This window comes from Aquarana catesbeiana, linkage group LG12, assembly GCF_042186555.1.
Source record: "Aquarana catesbeiana isolate 2022-GZ linkage group LG12, ASM4218655v1, whole genome shotgun sequence".
Classification (NCBI taxonomy): domain Eukaryota; kingdom Metazoa; phylum Chordata; class Amphibia; order Anura; family Ranidae; genus Aquarana; species Aquarana catesbeiana.
In genome coordinates this window covers 188,693,955-188,710,198 of record NC_133335.1, presented here as the reverse complement: position 1 = coordinate 188,710,198, position 16,244 = coordinate 188,693,955, and the positions used below count along the sequence as shown (strand labels likewise).

Sequence of the window (16,244 nt, the reverse complement as noted above, 5' to 3'; positions counted from 1 at the left end):
TGTGTGTATTTTTTTATTTTTTTATTCGGCCAGCAGGCTAAATGGTAAAAAAAAAAGAACATACTCCTCCACCCACACAAGCAAGGGGTGTGAAGGGAATTCTCCACCTGCCCCGCAAGCCTACCGGTCACCCGCTGCTGTCAGAATACACTGATCAGCAGCTGCAGCCGCTGAACAACAAAACTTTTCCAACTTGTTCATTCGACAGAAGGCGATCCAACGATCTGATTGGGCCAGTTCAAATCAGATGAAGTTCTGTTTTTTCTGCACCAATGCAGTCAGTTCCAGTCAGTTTCTGACTGGAACTGACTGCACTGGTGTGAACTAGAGCCATTGGAATACATGGAAAACACTGTGCATGCATTTTTAGTGCAGAAAAAAAGCGCATGGAACTGCATCTGGTGTGAACTGGCCCTTTGAAATTTGTCCAGTCCCTGTGGTCCACTGGATGAAGCTGTAGGTGGCCAACTTTAGACTTTAGAATGGAGTTGAATGCACAGACATGATTTGACCCCTATTAAGCCCCATACACACGGGCCGAATGCTGGGCGACATCAGCCGGTTCAATAAATACCGGACAACATTCAGCCCGTGTATAAGGCAGCTGGTCCAACAGAAGCTGGCCAAGCATGCTGGAAAACCAGCAGCCGACCGGCCGGCTCCAAATCAGTGCTCTCAGCCAATGGCAGAGAGCACTGACCGGAGTGTTCTGGCGGGGGCGCCGCCCCCCGGTCAGAACACAACAGCTCAGTGGGGCAGATCGCTACACTAACGTCGGATCGTTTAGCACAGCGGCATCGACCAGAGCTTACAGATTTTTTTCGCTCAACCTGCTGGGTTGAATGGGAAAAACTTGGTGTGTACCAGGCTTTAGGATAGTAAATCCATCCAATACTGTGGAGCTCTTCATAAAGCTGTAAAGTAGTCTCTACCAGTCTGACAGATGATAGAGTGAGGAGGTGACCGGTAAGTTACCTAACTTGCCCAGTTGATATTATGTAATATGTATGTGTTATGTATATGTAATAAGCATATATAGCTGATCATGTATACGTAGAATCACAAACTATATTTTTGTGTGTTTTTTTTTTTTCAAAACCTTGCTACACACTGATATAATTATTTTCCCTTTTACCATTTTGCTGTCTGGGCCAATTTTGACGTTACTCACATGTTAAAGACAGCGTTTGCTAGTAAATTAGCACCCCAAAATGTTATATACATTCCCTGAAAGCAGGGGGGGGACAGGGATGCTTTAATTTTTTTTTTTTTTTTTATATACATATACTTTTAAAAAAAAAAAAAGCTTTATTAGTATCATAAGAGATGAACAGCATCCCTTAGGCAGTTACAGGTTCTTTTGATTGAGATATCAGGGGTCTATAGGACCCAGTAAACAAAAAAACGTAAGTGACAAAATTTTGGTTGCTTCTGGCTTCATTCCTCACACAGGAGAGGGAGGAACGTTCCTTCTTTCTCTCTCTGCGCAGCCAATCTGATTGCTTACAGCGGTTTTGGGCTACCCTGTGGGACAGGAGGGCCGTGGAACGAAGGCGGGTGGGGGAGCTATGGTCCTTACGCGCACCGTGAAAAGGAATGGGCAGCCATGATCCTGTTATAACCACTTTTCTTCCAGGACAATTGTATACAGAAAGTGGTTAAATAAAACACATTGCATACCATGCACATTTATAGAACGTTTATTATAATAATGAATTTTTACAGTAAGCAAAGTATTTATTCAGGCAATATAGCTTGGATGTTTCATATTTTGCGGTCAGGTGAGTCAGTTTATTAAGCTTAGATTACTTTCCGTATGGCAGTAGAGGGACAAAGGCCTTTATAATGATTTGTAACTAATGCACTAATTGTGCTATTTCTTACATTCCAGGTGAAGTGGACCATGGAGGTCATTTGTTATGGACTGACGTTACCACTGGAAGGAGACACTGTGAAATACTGTGTGGATGTGTACACTGATTGGATGATGGCACTGGTGGCTCCAAAGGATTCTATTCCCCAACCAGTTATCCGAGAGCCTAATATGTACATCCAGATCATCCTTAAACACCTTCAGAATGTCTTTGTGCCCAGGTAAGGCTATCAGAGTGAAGCTTAAAGGGGCTGTAAAGGTAAATTTTTTTTTTTTTTTTTTAAATAACAAACATGTTATACTTACCTTCACTGTGCAGCTCGTTCTGCACAGAGTGGCCCCGAACCTGCTCTTCTGGGGTCCCTCGGCGGCTGTCTCAGCTCCTCCCCGCAATAACTAACCACCTTAATGCGAGCTCTCTCGTATGGTGGTTAGTTATTGTGGGCGCGCTCCTGTGATACAGCCGGCGGCTATAGCCGCTCGCTGTATCACTCGGCCCCGCCCCCGGCGTGCCGCGTCATTGGCTGTGATTGACAGCAGCGCGAGCCAATGGCTGCGCTGCTTTCAATCCATCCACTATAGCCAATCAGCGACCAGGCTGATCGGCTGAATGGAGGTCGGGAGCGAGCGGCCGAGATTCGAGGTGTCAGGTAAGTAAAACGGGGGGGCTGGGGGCGGCGGTATTTTCAAAAGTTTTTTCACCTTAATGCATAGAATGCATTAAGGTGAAAAAATGTATACCTTTACAACCTCTTTAAAGAGGTAATCCCCTTGTACCACATTTGTTGCAGTATTCACAATAACATGCTTGCAAACCCAGTGGTATTTTGTTGGGATCTGCAACTCTTCTGTTGGACACCGGGTGTCAAGCCGCTGGCTGTCTTTTCTGTTGTGGGGGGGAGTAGGATTGGGATGGTAAAAAGTGCAAATCATAAGTGTATGTATATGTGTGTGTGTGTGTGTGTGTGTGTGTGTGTGTGTATATATATATATATATGTATATATGTGCATGTGGACTGCTTCTACAAACATTTGTGAAAGGATGGGTCGCTCTCAGGAGCTCAGTGAATTTAAGCCTGCCAGTGCAATAAGTCCGTCCGTGAAATTTCCTTGCTACTAAATATTGCACGGCCAACCATTAGTGGTATTATAACAAGGTGGGAGCAACAGCAGCTCAGCCACAAAGTGGTAGGCCACGTAAAATGATAGAGCCGGGACAGCGCAAGCTGAAGCGAACAGTGCGCAGAAGTCGCCAATTGTCAATAGCCGCAGGCCTCCAAACTTTGTGTGGCCTTCAGATTAGCACAACAGTGCGTAGAGAGCTTCATGGAATGGGTTTCCATGGCTGAGCAGCTGTATCCAAGCTTAAGGCTGCACTTCAGCGTTTTGAAACGCGGGCAGATTTGCCGCAATTCCACCCGCGATTTAAAAGCGCCGATTTGTGAATGACAAATCGCGGGACTCGCATTTAAAATGCCATTCATTTGAATGACATAAAATTGTAGTGCGGGTCTGCCGCAATTGTCACGCAATAAATCGCGCTGCAATTGCGGCAACCCACATCGCTGGGAAGCATGTCACCCAAAAAAATTCAGGAGCTACTTTTGGGCGACATGCTTCCCACGATGCGGGTTGCCACGACTGCAGCGCGATTTATCGCACCTGACCCGCACCGCAATTTATTTGTCTCATACAAATGAATGGCATCTCAAATGCGAGTCCGCGATTTGTAATTCACACATCAGCGTTTTTAAATTGCGGGCAGAATCGCGGCAAATCTGCCTGCGATTCAAAACGCTGAATTTTGAATGCAGCCTTACATTACCAAGTGCAATGCAAAGCATCTGATGCTGTGTTGTAAAACACGCTACCACTGGACTTTAGAGCAGTGGAGACCTGTTATTTGGAGTGACGAATCGCGCTTCTCTGTCTGGTAGTTCGATGACCATTGCCAGGAGAACGTTACTTGCCTGACTGATTTGTGCCTTGTGTAAAGTTTGGTGGAGGGGGGATTATGGTGTGGGGGTGTTTTTCAGGGGTTGGGCTTGGCCCCTTAGTTCCAGTGAAGGGAACTCTTAAGGCGCCAGCATACCAAGACATTCGACAATTTCATGCTCCCAAACTTGTGGGAACAGTTTGGGGATGATCCCTTCCTGTTCCAACATGACTGCGCACCAGTGCACGAAGAAATGTCCATAAAGACATGGCTGAGCAAGTTTGGGGTGGAGGAACTTGACTGGCCTGCACAGAGTCCTGACCTGAACCAAATAGAACACCTTTGGGATGAATTAGAGCAGAGATTGCTAGCCAGGCCTTCTCGTCCAACATCAGTGCCTGACCTCACAAATGCACTTCTGGAAGAATGGTCAAACGTTCCCATAGACCAGGGTCATGCAATTAGCGGACCTCCAGCTGTTGCAGAACTACAAGTTCCATGAGGCATAGCAAGACTCTTGACAGCCACAAGCATGACGCCCAGAGGCAGAGGCATGATGGGACTTGTAGTTTTGTAACAGCTGGAGGTCAGCTAATTGCATATCCCTGCCATAGATACACTCCTAAACCTTGTGGACAGCCTTCACAGAACAGTTGAAGCTGTTATAGCTGCAATGAGTGGGCCAACTCAATATTGAACCCTACGGACTAAGACTGGGATACTATTAAAGTTCAGTGTAAAAGCAGGTGTCCCAATACTTTTGGCAATATAGTGTATATACTGTGTGTATATGTAGGGGACAGAGTGGCAACTGCAAACCTGGACCTGCCAGCATTAGAGAGAAGTACTTTTGTAGGTAAGTGCCAAACCAAGAAAAATTGAAGGATAAGGAAAAATGGACTTTAACGTCAGTTTTGAGCATCTTTTAATTCTTCAAGGACCTTTGAACACCCCAACAGCGAATGCCAGACCCTAGTGTGGGCTTTTCCGACACATACCAAGTATAGCCCCACAGGAAGTATACAAGTGGCTTCTTTTTCCTTGGGTTGATCAATGGGTTCCTATATTTGTATCTAATAATTAAATGTGTTTTATTGAATGTGCACTGTATATGTAGTCAATATATGTAAACTATTAAAATTTGTTATATTTTTCTATATGTGCCGTTAAAGTCCATTTTTCCTTATCCTTCAATTTCTATATATTAGGATGTGGCACTTTGGTATTTTTAAGGTGTTTAGATTGCCACCCTAGGGCATAGCAATCAATTTCTAAGTGCCAAACTATGCAAGTTATGACAACATTATAATTGACATTATGGCAAAAGCTTCACCCCACACAGTGGACCTAAGTTCTTCTTTGAAAATACTTAGTGATGATTTTTTTTGGTCTGATTTTTCAGTTTTTAGTAGTGAGATTTTTTTATTACCCCACAGAGATTGTTAGATCTCTGTGCTGATTTCTTAGGTCTGGGCACCTGCTGTGCCTATTATTATAATAGGCTTTCAGTGCTGTTTTTTTAATTCTTTTATGAAGGAAGAGCTGGAACACATGGAACAACCAAAACTCCCAGGTTGACAAATTGATTTAAGAAATGTAGCAGGGAGATATCACCATATCCAAGATACCAGTTCTCTACCCATAACCAAAATATCAGTTTTGCATGCTTATGGAAAACAACTGCATTATGCGGTGAATGAATACTACTTTGTTTCCTTGGTGCATGCTTGGGTACAGCAGTGTAATTACTGAGTGACGCCATTCCCAGGAGGACAAGTGTGTCACACCATAGGAAAGATCTCTAGCTTTTTCTGTATGGCCTTTGGGCAAGTGATGAAACAATGAGATGAAGGATGCAGAGCATTATTAGAATGTCCGTTTCTGTAGGCAGGAATTCCTGTCTGGATATGTGCTGCAAAGCTTAAACCGTTCAAGTGCACTTACCATTAATGAAAACAGGAGATGTTTTGTTCTTTGAAGAGAAAGTAAATAATCTCTAAGATAAATAAAATTATAAAACGTAAAAGAAGGGAAAGACTGATGTAAATTGCTGTCAGGGCTCTACATAGAAGCATTATTGATTACCCGAGAGTACAATTTAGTGGTTTGTTTTCTTCACCATCTACCGTATATACTTGAGTATAAGTCGAGGCCCTAATTTACCACAAAAAAATGGGAAAAAACGTATTGATCCGAGTATAAGACGAGGGTGAGAAATGCAGCAGCTACTGTAAGTGGAAAAAGAGGGTCAACAATGCCCATCTGCAGCTGTATACCTCCTTGTGTCCCTGTGTATATGTGCATGTGTCCTGTGCATGTGTCGCCTACCTGTGTCCCGCGCATGTGTCGCCTACCTGTGTCCCGCGCATGTGTCGCCTACCTGTGTCCTGTGCATGTGTCGCCTACCTGTGTCCCGCGCATGTGTCGCCTACCTGTGTCCCGCGCATGTGTCGCCTACCTGTGTCCCGCGCATGTGTCGCCTACCTGTGTCCCGCGCATGTGTCGCCTACCTGTGTCCCGCGCATGTGTCGCCTACCTGTGTCCCGCGCATGTGTCGCCTACCTGTGTCCCGCGCATGTGTCGCCTACCTGTGTCCCGCGCATGTGTCGCCTACCTGTGTCCCGCGCATGTGTCGCCTACCTGTGTCCCGCGCATGTGTCGCCTACCTGTGTCCCGCGCATGTGTGCATCCTACCTGTGTCCCTGTGCATGTGTATGTGTGCATCCTACCTGTGTCCCTGTGCATGTGTATGTGTGCATCCTCCCTGTGCATGTGTATGTGTGCATCCTACCTGTGTCCTGTGCATGCCTCCGTGTGCCGCTCTGCGCCGATCAGCGTGTCATAATACAATTTGGCCATTGTACTGTTCAAAAGCCGCGCCGCCTCCTCGTCTGCGATAGGCAAAAAACTCCATTTCCCAGCAGTCAGCGGTCAGCCTATCACAGACATTCTCTCATCCTCATACCATGGATGAGGATGAGAGAATGTCCATGATAGGCTGACCGCTGGGAAATGGAGTTTTCTGCCTATCGCAGACGAGGAGGAGGCGTGGCTTTTGAACAGTGAATGGTCGCCGAATGGTAATAGCACACGCTGGCCGCCGTCTGCCTGCTTGACACGCTGATCATGTAGACAGATGGCGGTGACTAGAGTTTAAGTTGGGGGGGGGGGGGGGGGCACTTTCAGCCCAAAAAAAAGGGTTGAAAATCTCAACTTATACTCGAGTATATACGGTATGTTAGAGCAAACCTAAAAAAAAGTTTATGCCCTTGCTATACTGCGTTTGAAAATTCTAGTTGCCTGCCGTGTCGGTCCGATGGCTCCAATACTTTCTAAGCTACTGAGAGGCCATTCTCAAGCAGTGTGTTAAAGGAGACGTAGGGCCAAAGCTCCTTTGGCCCTACTTCTGTGCGTCACAGACATGCACTTTGTTCTGCACTCCTGTGATCTGTATTCAGCTGGTCCAGGCTCTGGAGTGAACCCAACTTTAATGCCGGGACCCCCCAAAATGCCTCGACTGGCAGGTGCCTCAGGCTCTCTTGAGAGCCTGAGCTAGCCTCTTCCACAGACAACACTCCAGTGAGCGCTGGAGGGGCAGAGCAGAGAGGCAATGACTGACAGTCACTGCTCTCTGTTCAGTGAAGACAGAGAACTGAGTGATCAGTGGTCTTAGAGAAGGAGGAGGGGGGCAGGTGCAGCATCAGACCAATGCTGCCTCCACCTAGGTGAGTATGTACACTATATTACCAAAAGTATTGGGACACCTGCCTTTACACGCACATGAACTTTATTGGCATCTCTGTCTTAGTCCGTAGGGTTCAATATTGCGTTGGTCCACCCTATGCAGCTATAACATCTTCAACTCTTCTGGGAAGGCTGTCCACAAGGTTTAGGAGTGTGTCTATGGGAATGTTTGACCATTCTTCCAGAAGCGCATTTGTGAGGTCAGGTACTGATGTGGATGAGAAGGCTTAGCTCGCAGTCTCCGCTCAAATTCATCCCAAAGTTGTTCAGTACTATTGATAATATAGTGTTTATTTTTTTTAACCCTGCACTTCCCTTTTATTGTTCATTGCACTTGGGTGGCCTGTGGATGGGCTGCCAATTCACCACAACGGATGAAAAAATTGCGCATGACCCTTTTTAAAAATCTGGGGTTTCTACATCTCCCGCGTCTGTAGAGGAGAGCCAGGGACTCATTTGGTTAAACAGGAACCAAAAAAAGAGAAGTTCTCTGTTCTTAGTTTTGCATGTCGGTACATCTGGTGAGAAATGTGTTGATGAGTGGAAAACTAAAACCTTCCAAGAACAGTCTGGTAAAGCAATAACAGTTTAGAAAAGGATTACTCTGCATAGCTCCTGGCGCTTCATCCATGCATACCATGTACATTATTGGTCCTAAAATAAACCATTTTGAAGAGGAACGTTTGTTTTAAAAATGTGTTCAGCTTTATTTAAATACAGGCATACCCCACTTTTAAGTACACAATGGGGTTTATTTACTAAAGCTGGAAAGTGCAAAGTAGATGGCCTTTTTCTGTCTGTCGTGGGAAGATTCCCTGTTAATGGCTATAGCCAAATTCAGTGGGCATTCTTCTTTTAACACAGTTGCATTGTTTGCTGGATAGCATTATTACATAACAGACTGGCTTTACTTGTGGCTTGGAGTTGCTCTTTAGAATAAGGTTATTTTAAACTAAAATTTACATCTGAATATTGTGAAGGAACATGTTCATGGATTTGCTTGTTACCCTCCACGTTTGTACAGTGAGGCTTTTTATTTTTTATTTTTTTTCTATACAATTGAATCCATTTTTATTTTGCTACCTTCTATTAAATTATATTATTGCAAACATAAGACTTTCACTTTTTTTAAATTTAAAATAGTGTTTTTCTGTTTTTTTTTTTGTTTTTTTTTTAATCATCGGATAAATTTAAAGTCCTGCAAATTATGTAACCCAGTGTTTCACAACCTTTTTCCCAGTCAGGGCGATCTTGAAAAGTATTTTGGTTTGGTTCGCATTACTGCATGTCGGGAACACGCACAAAATTTGTGTGCGTTCCCAACATGCAAATAAATGCGCTGCTCTTTAAAAGACGTGCAGAGGTGTCATTAATTCTTAATAGTACCCCCACATATTGCCAAACACAATGCATTTGCCATGTGGTGTGATTTTTTTTAAAAGGGTCGGGGACTTCTTTCCCTGCATTTCTGCAGGTAAAGCAGCCTATTGAAATGAATGGATTGCCCTACGCTCAGCATGCAGCTGCACAGATGTGAACCAAGGGCTCATTTATGATTAGGTTGGGGGATAGTAAAACCACACAATTTAGCCGTGTTTTTTTTTTTAACTCTTTTTATTGAAAAAGATATAAAACTTTGGCACAGTAGTCAAAATGCTCAACATGAACATAGAAAACAATGAGGTACATTACAGTACATAAGGATATTTCCATAATAACAAATATGCAGCATTCTACATCATAACTGTGTGTGTGTGTGTATGTGTATAAATGTTATGAAGGCTAAGAATCAGATCGATCATACATGTAGCCGTCAAAACACGGACAGTTCCGTGGCATCCTTACCTAATACCATTGGCGATTCTCTCAGGTGTTTGTTATGGTATCAATATTATTACTACTTATATTCTATACTAGCTACTCATAGGTAAGAATGCTAGGACCATAGGTTCTATGTTCCCCTTCTTCCTATCCTTTGATCAATTACCATTGATCAAAGATTTTTTAATTTATTATAGATACCTCCAACGTATAGCTGCTCCTGATGAGTGGAAACAACCCACGAAACGCGTAGAGCATGTATTTTTGATGCTATGCCACAGCAATCATGTTTTACTATGGGTTTAACTGTTTGAATCAATCCTATAACCATTAATGCAATTTTATATCTTTTACAATGTTTTTTCATATGTTGGGTATGTTGCTGGTTCATTATCTAATATGTGCAATAATGTTTACTATATTACTTGGATTGTTATATGATTTAATAATCATGTCCTTCTTAATTTTGTACTGTACATGTTGGTTTATTATTATTAATGCTACCTGTATACAGTGCCCAATTATGGCTAACAATAAACATTCTAATTATCTAATTTGTTGATTCATTCTACCCAAGTGATGTGTATCGTATAAAGTCCCAATTTTCCCAATCCCCCCCCCTATTTTTACCTCAAGAGTAGAGGAACGCCATGCATCCTATACCATAATATAATTATTTAGGCAACCTCTATGTTCAAAGTTGAGTTTTTCATAAGGTAACATTTGTAGCCACTTACATATGGAGGGAGAAGTGGATCCACGTAAGTGCTACAGCCTTACGTGCTAAGAATGTTTCCATTAACTTTTGAGCCGCATTTTTACCACCTCCAACTGCTCCCTTTTTAGCTGCAAAGGCAGCAGCCAGGGTCCTGCACATGCTGTGGCTGCGGCAGGAGGTATATCCCCAGGAATGAGGCCGCGCTGCAACCGCCCTGTAACCTTGTGCATTGCACGCGGCTGCAGCGCGGTAATGATGCTTTTAGAGGGTTAAAACAGGTGTTGTGGAGGCGACATATTGGCTCTTCGCTGCTTATCAAATGCCTCAAAAAAGCAATCGAACCATGGATTGCTTTTCAGAGGAGCGGTGGGGTTTGCCGCGATTGTAAATGATCCCTAAAAAAAAAAAAAAAAGCAGTTCTGATCATACAGGGTTAGGGGTCAAAAAACACACCCACAAATTTGCAATACTGTACCTACCAGGGCCTCACTGTAGGAGTAGGCAGAGAGGTCCAGACTGAGGAAGAGGCCTCTTCCTTCCACTGATCTTCACTTCACTGTCCTCGCTGAGCTCCCACTGTGCCAAATTATAGTTCGGCTGAGGGGTGGGAGCTTGGCTCTGACGTGAATACCTCTCTCATCCAGGATCCCGCGTTACCCCTGAAAACCTCAGGCAGCACCCTGCTTGGGAAATGCTGCTCTAGCCAGCTGACAAGTGGAGTTTTAGACTTCTAGTTAACATGATTACCTGTTTGAGTCTGAGATTTCATCTAGACAATAGAAGCTGTAAAGTAAGATGTTCCCTTTGGCTAGTCAATAGGTCTTTTGGAATCCTTTGTCGTGTATGTATTTAGATGTTTGTTTATAAAACAAAGATTGAATATTCAAATTGAAATAACTAAAAATAAAATTGACCGAAAACTAATATGGTTTTCCTTATAATTGCAAAATAATGCTTCACATTAAGAAATACCAAATCTTGAAAGCCCTAGTTTTCAAATGTTCTGGGTAATGGATTGAAAACCGCCCTATTGTCACCACACACATATATTAATGGCTGCTTTACTGTTTTATTTGCAGACCGGAGCTGATAGCAAATCAAATTCGCCTTTGTCATCAGGTGTTGCGTGCTGTTCAGAAGCTGGCAAAGGATTCTACCAACATAGCTCGTGAGACTTGGGAAGTTCTGCTACTATTTCTTCTGCAGATAAATGACACCCTGCTGGCTGCACCAACGGTCACAGGTAAGTGGTTATAGACAGGTCTTTCTGGTTTTCAGAGTGTATAACAGTAACAATAAACCTAAAGCCTGCTATATTAGTGAAGAATATTCTTTTGATGACTCCCAGGGTGGGTAGAGTTCAATTGACCATGCTAATTTTACTGTATACACCAGAGATTGGCACAGCAGTTGACACGGTAGAAGCCTGTTCTAAAACTTGCTAACATATATTAAAGCGGCGTTCCACCCAAAAATGGAACTTCCGCTTTAAGGCAAGGTGACCTCGTGACATGCCACATTTGGCATGTAATTTTTTCTGGGGGGGGGGGGGGGGGGGAACGGAGACCCTCTTTTTTTCTCTAAGCATCTTCCAGGACAGCCCATGAGACCTAGGGCTCCTCCTACCAGGACAGGAAACGCGTTACCCCCACCAGATAAAAGGGCGGTCCTCCATGCCCCATGTCAGTTATTAGTGTTTCCTTTGGACGGAGGGTAACATGTTCCTGGAACCTGGTCCCCTAGGTCTCATGAGCAGGGGCTCTAATGGCTGTTTTGGGTGTATCACTGACCTTTCTGCTCTGCCAGAAGCAGCATCTCCGCTGGGGAAGTTGGTTGCACTGCTGTTCCCTGTTCTTAGTGCCTGGAGAGGGCCAAGACGAGGTGATGTCGGGCCCCATAGCGCGGGTTGCATAGGCAGCACGCTGGTATCCTTTCCCCGCTGACAGCGTGGCTTGTATGTGCAGGGGAAAGAGGAAGCCTCGGCACTCGGGGGGGGGGGGGGGGCTACTGCGCTCCAAGCTGGCCCACAGGAAGTATCCAGCGAGGGTCACTTCCGGGGCATATGACGTCATCATCGGGCGCCGGAGACACTGGTTCTGGTCCCCATTAACGACGTGAATAGCGGACGCTGGCTACTGGTGTTTGAATGGTGAAGAAGCAGCAGAGGCTGTGGACTACCACAGGGGCAGGATGGATCCTTCTACAGTACCTGCACAGGCATGGATGCGGTCCCCAACACCAGCAACTCACAGGTAAGCCTGGAGTGTTTTGTCACCCTCTTGCTATCCTTGTGAGTGTTCCCTCCCCCCCTCTCAGTAGGATTTGGTGTAAAAGGACACATTTTCCTCCCTCCTGCACGAGGTGCTTCGGAGTGATGGGTGGCTTAAAGTTACATTATGGGTCATTTATTTTGTCTTGCAGACCAAGACCCAGGACAAGGCCCAAGCGCAGCCACCAAAAAGAAAATGTGCGGTTTGTGCAAGCAAATTGAGCTCCTCATGGAGCAAAACAGTTTGCTGCACCTATATAGAAGGCCTAGTAAAGGATGACCTGGTAGCCTCCTGTCAGAAAATGCTGACTTCTGTTAGAGATGAGCTTACGTCTACCTTTAGCTCATTTAAAACTGTAATTGACAAGTTTCAGGCTCCCGCAGAGGGTCCGTCTCCAATTAGGGCTTCAATTGGTAGCGCTCCACAGCAGAGAGTGAAGACTGAGGCTGAAGCCAGATCTACCCATTCTTCTCCGGAAGAATCAGTGTCAGATACAGGGCCCAGGGATAGAGAATCCGCAAGGGGCTCGAGGTTTAAGTTATCTTTAGAGCATGTAGATGACTTATTAAAGGCTATCTATACAACACTTGAGATGGAAGAGGAGCAGGTACAATTGTCTAAACATGACCTTATGTACAAAGGTTTGCATAAGAAGAAGTCTAGAGTTTTTTCAGTGCATAGTGTTCCCTTCTTGATATTATCAAACTGGAGTGGGAAAATCCAGAGAGAAAACCTTTCTTTCTTTCTCGAACATCACGGGACACAGAGCCTCAGTAATTACTGATGGGTTATATAGGTATCACTGGTGATTGGACACTGGCACACCCTATCAGGAAGTTCAACCCCCTATATAATCCCTCCCCCTTGCAGGGATACCTCAGTTTTTACGCCAGTGTCTTAGGTGATGGACGTGTAAAGATGTCCTGTGCTGAGCTCCAAAGGGAATATCCTAAGATCCTATACTGGGGCAAGCCAGGCGAACCGTATCCATTCAAAGTGTCTTTTCATGGCCGAATTGAATGGTACCCGGGCCTCGTGTCCGAAGAAACGAGGTTTTACCCGTAATGCTTCTCTTTTTAGAGAGCTGGACCCCGCAGATCAGAAAATGGCTTTAAACTTCCTAATTTCTGGTGAGGTGCTTTACGGTCCCAGAACTGTTGGATCCGCCTATTCGTAGGGGGCCCCAGTCTCTGACGGTTTTTTCAAACGGAGCCCACCGTGAGAGGTGAAGATTGGGTCTGTGTAAACTGAACCCTGCGGCTGGATAAGGTAAGAGGAGATTCCACAGAAATTTTGAGTTCTAGTGGCTTTTCTCCTTTAAGGTAAATGCATGCTATGCCTATTGTGACCACCGGGGGCTGCCAAGAGCACAAACCTGCACATTCTGACTGTCTGTCTCAGTGTTTTTTCATCGCTGTTTATGTCCCAGCGTCTCAAGCCGGCTGCAAGGTAAGATGGAAGGGGGGATTTCTCATGTTTGAATGTTCCCCCCCAGGCTAGAGAGGGGCCACAGGGGTCTAGAAAGTGGTTATACCACCCGGGCTCAGCGGCCTAATGGCCACCATCTCTGAAGATAGCCGTTTAGGCAGATCTTGCTACCAGCCTCTCTCTCTCTCCTCCCCCTCCCCCAGCCTTTCTCCAGAAGCATGACAGGAGAGTCGGCCAGCGCGGGAAGTGCTCATTTTTTTTCAAAACTCGAGGGGGGGGGGGCGGTAGAGGAGGGGGCAGGACGTCAGCACAGGTGCTTAGACTCCCACTCAGGCCAGCTGCAGGCTATTAAAGGCACTCTGTACAGGTGCACACAGCCTTCTGAGAGACACAGAGCTGACGGTCGCATGTAAGGTGGGACACAGGCATTCTCCTAGGCAGCATTTACTGAAGTAACACCAGACTGAGCATTGGGTAGCAAGGCTTTTAGCCAGACTACATCGCTCAGCAGGCAGTGTTCATTTGTATACCTCACACCTTGTTGCTTTGCACTATGGGTAGAAGAGGTTCAAGCACCCCAGGAACCAGAGACACTAGGGGATCTCGTTCAGGTTCTGAGGGCCCCCTGTCAGCAGCATCCTCCCCCCCCCTAAAGATGGGCCAGGGACGGAGAGCCATCGGGGTCAGGGGCTACACCTGCTTCTGACACTTCAGCCCCTGTATATATTACACAAAAGGTTTTTTCCTCAACCATTAATGGTCTAGAGGAAAGATTAATGGCCGTGATTACGTCTTCACTCAGTGGAAGAAAACGCACTAGGCTTTCCTCTGTTCCCCAAGACCCTCAGACAGAGGAGCTCTGGGATAAAGGAGATAAATCCCTTTCAGAGGATCAGGATGGGACAGATGATTCCTCTTCGGAGGATTCAGGTGGAGAGGGACCCTCTGCGACTTCCCAAGAGGAGAAAGTCTTAGTGCAGATCCTCACTGGATTGGTCCGCTCCACATTTAAGTTGCCCATACCTGAAACTGCTAAAGAATCCTCTTCTGCTTTGGGGTCACTGAAACCTTTCCAAGCAGCACATGCTTTTCCTGTTCATACTTTACTTGAAAAGCTCATTTATTCTGAGTGGGATCACCCAGACAAACGTTTTTTTCCGCCGAGAAAGTTTTCAACACTTTATCCGATGGAAGAAAAGTTTATTAAAATGTTGGGAATACCGGCTATTGATGCCGCCATTTCCTCCGTAAATAATAGCCTGACTTGTCCTGTAGACAATGCTCAGATGCTCAGGGATCCTGTAGATAAAAGGATGGAATCCCTATTGAAGCATGTTTTCTCCTTAGCAGGATCAGTGGCCCAACCTGCAGTAGCAGCGACTGGAGTCTGTCAATACTTAAGAGACCATGTTAAGCAGGTCATCAAGGTATTACCTGAACAGCAGGCCCAGGGGTTTGCTAACCTTCCAGCGGCCTTATGCTTTGTGGTTGACGCCATTAGAGATTCTATCGTGCAAACCTCCCGTCTTTCACTGGGGTTGGTGCATATACGTAGAATCCTATGGTTGAAAAATTGGTCAGCCGAAGCACCATGTAAGAAGCTACAGGCTGGGTTTCCATTTCGTGGTGCAAGGTTGTTTGGAGAGGACTTGGATAACTATATCAAGAGAATCTCTTGTGGGAAAAGCACTCTCTTACCTGTCAAGAAGAAGAGTAAGCGTCCCTCTTTCAAACGGACTCATTCCCCAGCGCCGGGGGCTTCAGCCTCCAGGCAGTCTCAACGGCCACCTCCATCGGGGTCCAGAGACAAGAGTCAACCCCAGGGACAAAAGAAGTCCTGGGGAAAGAAGCCTACTAGGCAAAACACTAAGACCTCTGCATGAGGGGGTGCCCCCGCTCACTCGAGTGGGGGGAAGACTGCGACAGTTCTCAGAGCTCTGGCAGGAGGACTTCCAGGACAGATGGGTAATCTCCACGGTAACCTTAGGGTACAAGCTGGAGTTTCAGGAATTCCCCTCTCCTCGGTTCCTCAGATCAAGTGTTCCCAGAGACCCAGAGAAGAAGCAGTCGCTCCTTCTAGCGTTAGAGCGACTTTTGTCGCAGGAGGTCATTATGATAGTTCCCGCAAAGGACCAGGGATTGGGCTTCTATTCCAACCTTTTTACGGTCCAAAAGCCAAATGGGGATGTCAGGCCCATTCTGGACTTAAGGGATCTGAACCGATTCCTAAGGATTCAATCCTTCCGCATGGAATCAATTCGAACAGTAGTTCCCACCCTGCAGGGAGGAGAATTTCTGGCATCAATAGACATCAGAGGTGCATATCTGCATGTGCCCTTTTTTCCTGCTCATCAGAAGTTTCTGCGCTTCGAGGTAGGAGGGCGCCATTTCCAGTTTGTGTCTCTGCCTTTGGGGATAGCCACTGCACCTCGAGTGTTCACAAAGATCTTGGCT

The 16,244-nt window shown here is 45.6% G+C and overlaps 1 protein-coding gene across 6 annotated transcripts in view; it reads left to right on the top strand.

Annotated features, from left to right (window-relative positions):
- The window catches only part of RALGAPB (Ral GTPase activating protein non-catalytic subunit beta), a 186,997-nt gene that overhangs the window by 29,804 nt on the left and 140,949 nt on the right, over window positions 1–16,244 (top strand). For all 6 annotated transcript variants that reach the window (XM_073606330.1, XM_073606329.1, XM_073606332.1 and 3 more), the window contains exons 3-4: window positions 1,892–2,094; window positions 11,172–11,335. In XM_073606330.1, coding sequence (XP_073462431.1) covers window positions 1,892–2,094; window positions 11,172–11,335 — 367 coding nt within the window. The remainder of the gene's footprint in view (window positions 1–1,891; window positions 2,095–11,171; window positions 11,336–16,244) is intronic.